General features: G+C 39.6%; 1 protein-coding gene across 1 annotated transcript; it reads left to right on the top strand.

The window, feature by feature from the left end:
• The first annotated feature begins 784 nt into the window (after positions 1-784).
• Positions 785-11052, top strand: LOC148527337 (keratin, type II cytoskeletal cochleal-like). The gene is made up of 9 exons (XM_088469143.1): positions 785-1249; positions 1580-1803; positions 4634-4694; positions 6127-6222; positions 6680-6844; positions 8459-8584; positions 9069-9289; positions 9677-9711; positions 10242-11052. Exons 1-9 carry the CDS (start codon positions 833-835, stop codon positions 10361-10363), a joined length of 1467 nt encoding a protein of 488 aa, XP_088325269.1. The 5' UTR covers positions 785-832; the 3' UTR covers positions 10364-11052.
• The last annotated feature ends 1586 nt before the right edge of the window (positions 11053-12638 follow it).

The following is a 12638-nucleotide window of genomic DNA, read 5'->3' as shown; positions in this document are numbered from 1 at the left end:
AGCACTCCCACTGACATCACTAGTGATGTCAGTGGGGCCGGCCCCAGACGGTAGGCATTCCCATGGGAACACCTCCGTCTGGGCAGCTACGCCCCCGGCACGCCCACCAAAGGGGGAGTGCTGTCACTCACCATCGACAGCACGCCTCCTATGGTGCAAGACCCATAACGACGGCCTGGCCGTCGTTATTCGGGTCTCACGCATGCGCACGACGGAGCCGCCTCCGTCGTGCGCATGGGCACTTGGCCAACATCGACAGCGCTCGTGAGCAGGTCTGAATCAGGCCCAGAGTCCAATAGTGTAGATTTATTTTTTCATTGCAAAATATTTCTTAACCCATATACATAGTACTGTACTTAAAATAATAACCAGACAATAGATTGCTTGCTACAGTATGTCTGTCGGAATACTGTTTACAGCACCCCGACCAGCACAGAGCCTTCTACTTCGCTCTGCAATTGTCATTACTGCTACCTAAATGTACAAGTATCCAGAGAGTGTATTGGCCTCTGAACAGGTGTATTTTTTTTTTTACAATACACTGACTGGTGCAAAAAATCCAATTTTTCCCATGAAAATGATGTAAGTTTACAGCACTCTGTAAGCCCTCAGGCAAAGCAACATTTTTCTTTAAGCATTTTTAGCAGGTTGAAAACAAGGTATTGCTTCAAGGCACAACAGACGGACACATGTAAATTGATCTCTTATAAAAAAAAAAAAAATGGCCAAGCCCACTATTTTGTGTAGATAAAAGCATAAGAGCAATTAACAGAGTGCACTTGTTCAGCTATTGCACCTGTCCTCATCTTATCTCCAAGACCCTGTAGCTACAATGAGTTGGAATCAGCGTGCTACTTCCTCAGGAGGAGCACCTTCTAGAGGCTTTAGCTCATCTTCAGTGGGAGGCAGCAACAGACCCAGCGCCAGCTCATCCTCTCAATGGGGTGGCGCAGCTGTTCGTTCTGCCCCTGGTGCCAACTTTGGGAGCAGAAGCCTCCTTAATCAGCGTGGTGGTAGCAAGATTTCATCCTCAGGTGGCGGGTTTGGTGGGTTTGGTGGCTCAGATGCAAGAGGGTTTGGTGGAGCTCGATCTGCCGCTCCACCTGCAGGTATCGTAAATGTGACCTTCAACAAAAACCTCCTGGCACCACTCTCCTTGGATATCGATCCAAACATTTCTGTTGTTAAGAAAGAGGAAAGAGAGCAGATCAAGACCCTAAATAACAAATTTGCTTCATTCATTGACAAGGTATGATATTAGTGTATATGGTTTTTTTTTATTATTATGATATAATTGCAAATCTTGTAATTAATCCAATAAATATATTGCATTGCTGCTATTATTATTATTATTATTATTATTATTATTACTATTAACAATAAAATTATTAAAATCTACAGTGAATATCAAGCATACATTGAATATACAATTGCTGCATGCCTGGCCTATATCAACTGCACTACATTTCGTACTTTCTGTAAATGCCACTAGTTTGGTTGACTTTTACGTTCTAGAATAATGTTGGACAGTATATATAAATAGTATGGTTATTGTTATTGCCTTTGTATCTTTTGTCAGGTTCGATTTCTTGAGCAACAGAATAAAGTACTTGAAACTAAGTGGAGCCTGTTGCAGCAACAAGGAGGCGGCAGTCAGTCTAGTCAGAAAAGTAACATTGAGCCTCTCTTCAATGCCTATATTAATAACCTGAAGAGCCAGCTGGACGGCTTAGTGAGCAATAAGGGCCGCTTGGAAGGAGAATTACGTAATGAGCAGGAGCGTGTTGAGGAATTCAAACGCAGGTATGTTGGTATGACATTTTGACAGGACTGTAAATACTCTAATCAATCCCTGCACAAAATGGTCAATATATTAATATATAATGAAGCTAAATTGGCAGCGTATGCACATTCACTGATAATTTGTTGTTATACAACAGGTGAAGAGCTTCAAGTGGCCCAACCATGCCTCTAGAGTTTAAACAGTAACATTAATGTATTACTATGGAACACTGTACACAAATGTAACTCACATTCTGTTATTGTTCTAGTACTGTTTAGAAAACTTGATTGTTTTGTTATGTGGGTTGCCCAATATTTCAGGAGCCACCCCAGCGCTGGTAATGTCTTCATAAGCCCAGTTGTGTTACTGAAACATATGTCTTCATTTGCAGATAAAGAAACGTAAAATAATGCTAAAAATAAATCATACAATTATATGAACAGGGCAGTTAAATACAGTATAATATGAATAATGTCAGCAAATAATTCTGCCATTAACCATTTGTACCTGGAAGACATGTGAATATGAATAGTGGATAGTAAGAATTATATATAGGTCATTGAGCAGTTAGAGCAGGGGTTCCCAACCACGGTCCTCAAGGGACACTAACGGTCCATGTTTTAAGGATAGCCACACTTGAGCACAGGTGACTCAATTAGTACTTCAGTTATTTTGATTTAACCACCTGTGCTGAAGCATGGATATCACTAAAACCAGGACTGTTAGTGTGCCTTGAGGACCGTTGTTGGGAATCACTGAGTTAGAGGATATCTTAGAAGAAGTCCCAATTCTGATATTCTGTTGGAGCTTAAAAACAGGGCAAATGGAAACATGTGGGATGATGTTCTCATATGTTGGTAAAAATAAAAAAAATTAATTCACTGTGGGGCTGATCAAGAGTTGGGAGCAAAGCAAAGAGAGCAGTAACTTTGCCCCTTTGCAAAACCATGCTGCACTGCAGCAGATGTAATATGTGCAGAGAGATTAGATTTGGGAGGGGCGTGTCCAAACTTAAGTCTAAATAACAGTGTAAACATAATGCTGTCCAGCATTATAGGGCTACATGCAAAAGCAGCCAGTATTACCCTGCATGCAGGATAATAAAACAGAGTAATAAATAAATGTATTTGTGCCCATTGCATTGCAACATGTTCTGCAAATTACAGTACTTGTTTATTTTGCTTTGCTCTCAACTCACAATCAGCCCATGAAAATGTATGTTACAGTCCCCATAAAACTATTTATGAGCCTACTCATTATCAGTTATGGGCCCATTTCACAAGCGGAAATGCTAGTTTTCACACATTTTTAGTAACGGCCCATTCATTATTAGGGGCCAGATGGGGCCGCCTAGTATTCAGCAAACTCTAAAAACTGAAAGTTTTTGGAATTTGCTTGCAGGAACCAATACCATCTTCATGGGAAGGAGGTCTGGGGTTGCGAAGAGGGACCTGGGGTGATCCCTCCGCCACCACCACACTTGTGCCCTGCGCATGTGTGAACTCTAGTCATACATGCGTAGTCGGTCGGCTCGGCAGGGATAAGTATCACTTCTACATCGGGAGCAGTGTCAAGGATCCCAGGAGCAGCTGCTTTTTGAAGCTGCTGTCACCGCTCTGGAGCAATACTGAATTGCTCCGATAGTTAATTATCCCCTAGTAGCGAGTTGGATAATTAATTATTGGGGGCTATCTGGCTCCGAAATGATGAATAGGACCTTTAGAATGTTAGTACATAATAAACAACTGTATATCCACAACTCACACCATATATTCCCATGCTCTGCTAGCCAGCAGTTATAAATTATAATATATGATCTGAATTGATCAGTAATGCAAATTATCTCCACTTCTCTGGAGAAGCTCCTGTTTTTTCAGTGTATAGCATCAGAACTCACTATAACTCCTGTTACCTAAAATGAATGGACATAATCTGCAGAGTAATCAGTGTCTTAGTCATATCACAGAGTCATCACATAGGTTAACAATTAATTCCTCTATGATTCTGGCTAAAGGTTAGCTGAAACATGCACTCCTGAGCAGACTGAAGACAGCAATGTGCAGGGTGTGGGCAGGGTTGTCTTAATAGCAGTGTAGGCCCTGGGCAAAGCAATGCACTGGAACCCCCTACTCACCCATTCACGGGAAAAAAATTTAAATGGTCAACAAAATTAAACCCATGCCCATCAGACCTCCCACACATGCAGAGAGACTCTGAAATGGGGGAGGTTAGATCAGAATACAGTGCACCATTGGCCAGCTTATAAAAATATCACAAATTTACCAACTTGCCATGGCTGCAGGGGCCCCTACAAGCTTTGGGCCCTTGGGCAACTGCCCAACAAGCCCAATGGAAGAGACAGAGACAACAGGGTGTGGCAAGGATGGAGTGAGCTGCAAGCAAGGAAGACTGCAAACTATCTGCAACTCATTCAACAACACACATTTTCATGATTTCAACTAGTACTTGCCATTTTGTTTATTGATTTACATAGCAAACCTTGCTCTTGGTAGTGGAAACTGCATTAATACTAATGCCATTCACTGTTTATGTAATTGGCGAATGTGCCACCTGGAGATCCACTCCTGATTTTACTAATTTCTTATAGTAGATCTAAATAACGTGCATTATATATCGGAACAGTAAGTTCAGAGTAGGCTCAGAGTAACTATTAAACTTTGGATTAGAATGTTTTGCTGTAAGGAAATCAAATTTAGTTTAGAACCTTGTGATGTCTCCAACTAATAAACAACAAAACAAATCTAGTAATACTTTAAACTAGTAGTGCATATGATATCATAATATTACATTGCCTTTGATTTATATAACATGTATACTAATTTCCAACAGGTATGAGGATGAAATTAACCAGCGAGCTTCAGCAGAGAATGACTTTGTGCTGCTCAAAAAGGTTAGCGCAAAACTGTTATACATTCAGATGGATGAAGTTTGTATGAAAGAAATAAAAAACATGACAAATCCACTCAGGTGTAAGTGGTGTACTAGAATAATGTGCACATGGGGGGAAGATTTATCAATCCTTCTAAAGCTGGGTACACAAGTGATATATCGCGAGTGCATCGGCGGGTTTGTACACCCGATATGTCTGTGAATAACGTTGTTCGCAGACATATAAGGTCAGCCCTGCAGCACAGCCGATGCCAATATTTCTGAAGGATATATCAGTGCATCTGGCTGTAAGAGCGACCTTCTCACCATTCGTACACTGGTTGCAGGGACCACCAATGCTGACATCTCAACTGGGCAAGTTTAAAGTTGTGATGTCATCCCAAACATTTGAGAGGTGCCAGTATATGTACTGGGTCATAGGGAGTAGGAGATGGAGAAATTTCCCTTTCCAGCTGCTCTACCCCCCCCCCCACAGCCCTTCTCTCCCCTCCCCCCTCCACCTAACTCTGGCCCCTATCCCTACAGTGTCTAGTAACTGCAGGCTGGCCTCTCCTCTGGGACCAGCCTGTGCCCTTCTCCCCTCCTACTTTATATATTTCTTCCCACTCAGTTTCCCCTTCATACTTTCTCTCTCCCCCCTTGGACCCAAACACACCCTCATTTGCTGCACCCCCACCCCACCCCATTCCTCATGGCACTCCTTCCCATCCCCATCCACAGCCCCCCTCTCGTGGCCCACCTGACCCCCCTACCCTTCGCACCACATATATGTGTATATATATATATATATATATATATATAGCCTCCAAAATGAAATTATATTTGTCCCCCCCTACCCTAAAAACATTGTGGCGCCCCTGGGTGGAGCCAATGCCCATTGTGGAGTGGTTCACTATTCAATGAGGAAGGCATAGATTATAGATGGTCCCTGTGGAGTAAAGGTCTTCCTGGTCTCCTTCATCACTCACATGTTACTCACCAACATGTGTCGCTTCATAACACATGTACATAAGAGGCTGGAAGTCACCAACAAGCACAAACACATGTATTTTACTATTAAGAACCCAAGGACTAGCAAAGATGTCATTGTCAAAATCCCCAAAAAGTGGACACTATTGTACAGGGTTAAGTATAACATGTACGGTGCATAGTACTAAATATACAGTACTATACTCTGCAGGGATTGTACATATATCCATCCAAATCTTTCCATTACTGAGATTATAATACCTTCCCTAAATAGGAACTGCTACTTACACAGTGTATGAATGTTGTTTCCAAACTTTTTATATTTGTTAGGTCAGACTTTTATTTATCAAGTTTTTAGCATTAATGCCCTTCTAAGATTATGGCATAAAATCCATAGCTAATAAAATAAATACATTCCATAGCTAAGCTCGCTGAATACCTAAATATGTTTACTTCATTTACAGGATGTTGATGCAGATTATCTTGTCAAGGTGGAACTGGAAGCGAAAGTGAATGCTCTCAATGATGAAATTGCCTTCTTGAAAACTCTCTATGAACTGGTAATGATTGCCCAGCAGTGTAACCAACTAGTCATAGCATCTCCTTACACATTTGTTGCTGTAGGCCAAACCTCTCTCTCTCTCTCCCCCACCCTCTCTCTCTCTCTCTCTCTCTCTCTCTCCCTCCTACCTTTACTTTATGGACCATTGAAAAGATGGGTGCACTCCTTTGTCAGGCATATGAATGAATTATGCGCAGCATCAGATCCCCATGTTTCATGTTCAGTGCTCTCGCTAGTTTTTAAATTCATTTATTTTTAACATTATCTTTTAGTTTGATTATATCAATTTCTTATCTCTAATCGAATTGTGGAAAGACAAACATCATGAGCAGAAATGTCCTTTATTAGTGGACTCTCATCTAGCCATTCCCACCTGGTTGTTGCGTGTTGCAGTGTTCTGTTCTGCTTTCTTCTTTTTACCTTCTGTGCTGTTTACAAACATTCTAAAATTGCAGGAGCTTGGGGAGATGAACCAACAGTCATCTGACACCTCTGTTCTTCTAACAATGGACAACAACAGATCTCTGAACCTAGATGACATCATCGCTGAAGTAAAGGGTCAATATGAGGACCTTGCCAACAAGAGCAGAGCAGAGGCAGAAGAAGCCTACAAGAACAAGGTGAGAAATGCCTTCACATTGCAATAACAAACCCAAACGTCTAGTGTTTCCATAACTCAGTTATTATTATTCTTGTAACGTTCTGTATACATGCGGTTATTGTCATGGTACAGTGGAATGTGTTCTTTATGTAAAGAAACAAATAATAAGTCATAATCTGTCTACTGGGACACTGGTATTGGTGGCCATATGCAGGTGGACAAGTCGGACAGATCCGTAGATATACTATTTGATCAGAACAGACAGATTCTATGATGCACAGTTAGGGCCTCATTCAATGGTGGACGCATATGCACTCAGAACGTAGGTCGGAAACAATTTCAAAATAAGCATATTGAGGTGCATCTCACGATACATCCAGCACAGAACCAGTATCATATGCGCCAGGTATACATCAGGCATGCAAGTATGCATGCTTGTGCCCCATGATACGGTGGAGATGGCACAGAGAAAGTGTACAGATGGCATAGTGAAAGCGTAGAGATTGTGTACAGGTGAGTGTTAGCTCTAAAGGCTACAACTGTACAACTGCTAAAAAAGTCGCAGTCACTGCCGCAACACCATCTGGCCAGCCATCACCCTGTTACCACTCAGAAACAACCACCAAATTTCCACCACTCTGCGTCCAAATTCGCTCTGTGTCCCCCGGTGGTAACCATGCTCAGGGCGACTCTGATGCAATGCGCAGACTGAAAACATTGGCTGCTTGCATCCAACATTGACACTGCGCCCACCTCTGAATCAGGCGCTGTATGCGCAAGGGAGAATATTGTCTTGCCAGTTATTAACAATTAAAAACTCACATGTTCCATATAAAGTGTAATGAAGTACAAGCACAAATATAAAATATAAATGAAAATATATACAATTATATGTTGTTTTCCCCTTTAAAAATCAATTGGGAATCCTCAAACCAGTGGTAGTCCAAATGGAAATGTCAGCTAAGTAATGGGAATAGTACTCCTCAAATAAATAATATAGCCGCAATGAAAACTTTTTTAGCTGGACGGGACAATAGCTATTTTTAGCTGGACGGGACAATAGGCAATCAGCAAATCAGAAGAGGCAACTAGCCATCATCATCATTGTATGTCATTGCACCATCCTACTATACCTACTTGTGCTGCAATTACGTGAACACACCTTTACTGTATTCAGTCTATGCTTGCCCACCCCTGCTTCCCTATCCAGGTGCAAGGAGAGGCAAGTCAACTATATGCCAAACTGTACATACGGATGTATTCTTGTGCATTTGTGGTGCTCATGCAAACCACGGAAATTGAAGTCTTGCAAATAAATAAATAAAACTAACGCACATACAACAGCCCCTTATTGTGGTTGGTTGTATGATGAACACACATAGTCTGGTCGCAAGAACCACCCAAACCCTTTTTACTCAAGCACCTATCGACATCGAGATCCCACTCAAGAACCAATCCAGATCAATGATCGTTTTGAACTTATACAGTGAGCTTTATGGCCAGTTAGGTCTAAAATGGTGTAAATGTCTGCCAGAATTCCAATGTAGAATGTCAATGTATTCTGTGTAATAATTTTTCCCAAGCTTTTCCATCTCTTTTGATTTATTATTTTCTTTTATTATTCTATCAACAGTACCAGCAGCTGCAGAATGCTGCCGGCCAGCAGGGGGATGAGCTGAAAAACACAAAGAATGAGCTCTCGCAGTTGAATAGAGCCATCCAAAAACTCAAAGCTGAAATTGAGAGTGTAAAGAAACAGGTAAAATTCCATTTTCCTTAAATATCTTTACCCAAAACTTCAGTTTCAACTAATTCTATGACACTTACTTTCATTAATTCATTTAAATGTATAATTATATGATGAGTTGACTGCCTTATATGTGCCTTCATGGGTGTTCTACATTAAACAGGGACTTTTACATAACATTTATTCATAGTGATGGGTCAAATAAGCACCAAATATTCAGTTTTATCTATCCATCTTTTTCCTGCCTCCGCACTCTAGAGGCAGACTTTGAAGGCATTTTAGTGATTTGAATAGAAAAATGACTCCTAACTTTGTAGCATCAGGAAAAAAAGCAAAATATATAATTGAATGTAATGTAATTTCTGTTAGCACGCAGTCATTAAGGCAAATGCTTCTTTAATGCTTTCCCAGTATTATCACAAAGCTGAAATCTTGTCTATTCTCTTGATAACTAGACATCTATCTCAATATTGATTTCTATAAAATGTATTTCTAGAATGCCAGCCTTGAGCTGGCCATTGCAGATGCTGAGCAACGTGGAGAAGCTGCTTTGGAAAATGCTAAGCTCAAGGTGGCTGAATTGGAGGCTGCATTGAACAATATGAAGCAGGACATGGCTCGCCAGCTGAAAGAATACCAGGAGCTGATGAATGTCAAACTGTACTTGGATATTGAAATTGCCACTTACAGGACACTGCTGGAGGGAGAAGAGGGCAGGCAAGTCTCACCAAATCTAGAGATATCCATGTATGATACAGTAGCAACAAAATCTAGAAAAGCTGCCTGATATGAAGTGACTGTAGTAAAACGCTGAGATAAAATGGGCTTTGGTATCAGATGTATATTCGGCAAACACCCGTGCTCTATGTTCTATAAATAGATAACGTATTATTATAATATTGGTGTAGTATAATAATACTGGCAACCTGGAACTGCTGGAAATGAAGTGGTAACATAGGCAATAAACATCTAAATGGAACACAGTTATATTGAAATATATATATATATATATATATATATATATATATATATTGGTCTAAACCTTAATGTATTTTCTAGTTGGCCTCCCCATTCATCATTACTTGTCTTCTCTTGTTCCTACAGAATATCGGGAGAGATCACTAACACAGTCAATGTCTGTAAGTATCACCATACTCTTTCCTTATTGTGCTAAAAATTTTTGCAGTGATATTCACTAGTGAGGGCTACTCTGTGTAATAACCAATGACATAAGCAAGTCTTTATTGACCCGGGAATATAGTATGTCATGCATTTGAACCCTCAGTGTTTGCATAATTTCACAGAGTAGTATAAAGCTTGACTAGGTATCAAACAGCACAGAGCAATACATGTGATCAAGAATGGAATGAGCCAATTTCTTGCGATGAAATAATGTTCACGATAAGGTTTCCTATCAAATCAATAGGGACATCACATGCTCTGAAGTCTCATTTACAAGAACTACAACACAAAAGTTCCTCAAATCCTACTAGCATCCTTTTGCTAGTGACTTAGTGGCTCAATTTCTATGAATATTGGTTAAGCCAACAAAATGGCTGCATCAGGCTTTTGTATGTGATGGCTTGAGGTTATAGTTTAGGACATAAGTAATAGACATAATGATATATGAATGTAATGTATAAACCTTGCATGAATTTCTGTCTTGCAGCTGTTGTAAGTGGATCTAGTGGCGGTTCTGGGTATGGAGGCAACGTCCCCAGTGCAGGAAGACGTCCAGCTGTGAAGATCGTCTCAACAACTGAACGCCTGAATTCCACTTACGCTTCCTAACAACATTTTTTGTGCAAAAATGCATCCATTCAAATGAATGCTTAAGAAGCAGCATTGTTCTTCAATCATTATTGTGCCAGATACCCGAACGAAAACATTTATTTTACAGATATTCTATAAAGGTGGAGTAAGTAAAAAAATGCCTTTAAACTGCCATTCAAATGCTAAGAAATTAAGTTCATATTCTTTAAAAAAAAATGACCTTATACTTTATATCCAGGATTCACACCAAAAACTCAAAATCACATACAAATTTGCAAAAGTGAGATGTGATTTCAAATGACTAAACTTATGTATAGATATAATTATCTTAAGAAAACCAAAAATGTGAAATTAAAGGCAAAAACCTGCTTTCAAAGTTAAAAGAAGTACAGTACACTCCCATTATAATCAGCTGTGTAGAATAAATGGAAAAAAAAATATTCTCAAGCTGATTTTTACTTACTGACAACTTTTATTTTAATTTTATACTACCTTCATATCCAATCTTGTTTTAAGCCACTCTCAGCTTACTCAAATTCTATAGAATAATTCCCATAGCGGTCTTCTCCGCCATCCCGGTTTTGTGAAGGGAGGTTTGTGGTTTATGTTACTGTTCAAGGTGGTCTTGCAAAGTGTCCTTAATTAGCATGTTAATGCACAATGCAACAATGATAATAAAGCATAAGCAAATTCATACCTTCACCAAAGTCTCTCTGTGTTATGTGTGTCAATCAGATATAAGCATGGGCTATCCAATATGTCCTTCTATTACTATGTGGACATTAGGTTCCACTGGGTGGTGATATGGTCCTCATGAGTAAAACTAAAAACACCTGTTCTACTTTGTAGCTTTATACAAATAAGTTTATATCATTTCTGTAGAAGAACACAAGTGGGCCTTTTCCATTGAAAAGTACACTAAATCGCAGTCTATAAAATTCCACTTAGACAATCATTGGTTTTGTAAATTAGTTTTTATAATACATTGTATTTGTGATTTAGTGGGCACTAATCAATTTAGTCAACTTGGTTGGTATTTTAAATAAAATAGAGACTGACATTGAATAGAATATCTTGGAAAAGTATCTCCATGTTAAAGAAACTATTGATGTCACATAGTTAAATTCAACTTAAACTGTCAGACATGTATTATTATTATTATTAACATAATAATATGCAGTATATATAATGCTAACAAATATTATGCAGTACTCTACAGAGAATCTTTTGTTTCTGCTCTTCATGATAATGTTGGAAAGGTCTACAGTATCCGTGTGGGAACATATCACAAGTAGCATACTACACACAGTCTAAATTAAGCCATCAAAATATTGTTTACTAAATACTGTATATAATAAGTAACTGTTTTTTTTTATCAACAATGTCATCACTAAGGCAAGTGATATTATTTATTAGGGTCCTGGTCACAAGACATTTTAAAGGGAATATGGGTGGACACAAAGAGGGAGAATGGGTAGAGATGTTGGATGCAAAGGCTGGAGAGTTATTAGGAGAAGAGGCAGGTTTAAATGAAGAGGTCATTATAAGAACATGCCTAAAAGTTGGGAGGCTGGATGGCTGAGTGATTAGTGTGGAAGGGCATTCCAGATGGGAGCAGAGAGGGAGAATTCCAGAATATGGGAGTGGCAAGAGATGATGAGGGAGGAGAGTATTAGGATGGATTGAGATGAAATGAGGTGGTATAGTTGTAACATTAGTGACATTTTACACATTATGGGGTCTATTTACTAAGCAGTGTTAGGAGACAGAGTGAAAAGTGATAAGGTGCCAGCCAATCAGCTCCCAACTGTCATTTTTCAAACACAGCCTGTGAGATGGCAGTTAGGAGCTTATTGGCTGGCACCTTATCACTTTTCACTCTGTCTCCTAACACTGCTTAGTAAATAGACCCCTATGTTTCTTGCTAGACCATTGATTAAGCTGTACACTGTTGATGCATACATCGGCCTCTCCAATTCTAAGCAGCAATAAACTGGCAAAGGACACTCATAATGAAGGTATGCTGGTCAGATTAGGATTGACGAGTGACAAGTACTGACAAGAATCACAGTCATAAAGCACACAGTATGATAGGATGCTTACAAAATGAAGAGTGTGTAGCGATGATCAAGTAAAGAGACAATTATTTATTCACAATGCTGCTGGACCCATTCTACATGCATAAAATTGGAGAGTGTAGAGAGGAAGTCCAAGAAAAGTGCAAGAGGTTAATATTCCAACGTGTTTGATATACTGTGACTTCATCAAGGGATATCATTCCCGTACAAACATG

Source organism: Taudactylus pleione, unplaced genomic scaffold (genome assembly GCF_031769625.1).
Source record: "Taudactylus pleione unplaced genomic scaffold, aTauple2 ptg000089l, whole genome shotgun sequence".
In the NCBI taxonomy this organism is placed as follows: Eukaryota; Metazoa; Chordata; class Amphibia; order Anura; family Myobatrachidae; genus Taudactylus; species Taudactylus pleione.
The sequence above is the reverse complement of the archived record's forward strand: the minus strand, read 5'-3'. Positions and strand labels throughout refer to the sequence as shown.

Excerpts from the sequence above, each read along its gene's own strand:
- LOC148527337 (XM_088469143.1), top strand. The coding sequence starts at position 833 with ATGAGTTGGAATCAGCGTGCTACTTCCTCAGGAGGAGCACCTTCTAGA. Across the intron at positions 1,804-4,633 it reads GTTGAGGAATTCAAACGCAG|GTATGAGGATGAAATTAACC; the intron begins GTATGTTGGTAT and ends AATTTCCAACAG. Across the intron at positions 9,290-9,676 it reads CTGGAGGGAGAAGAGGGCAG|AATATCGGGAGAGATCACTA; the intron begins GCAAGTCTCACC and ends TTGTTCCTACAG.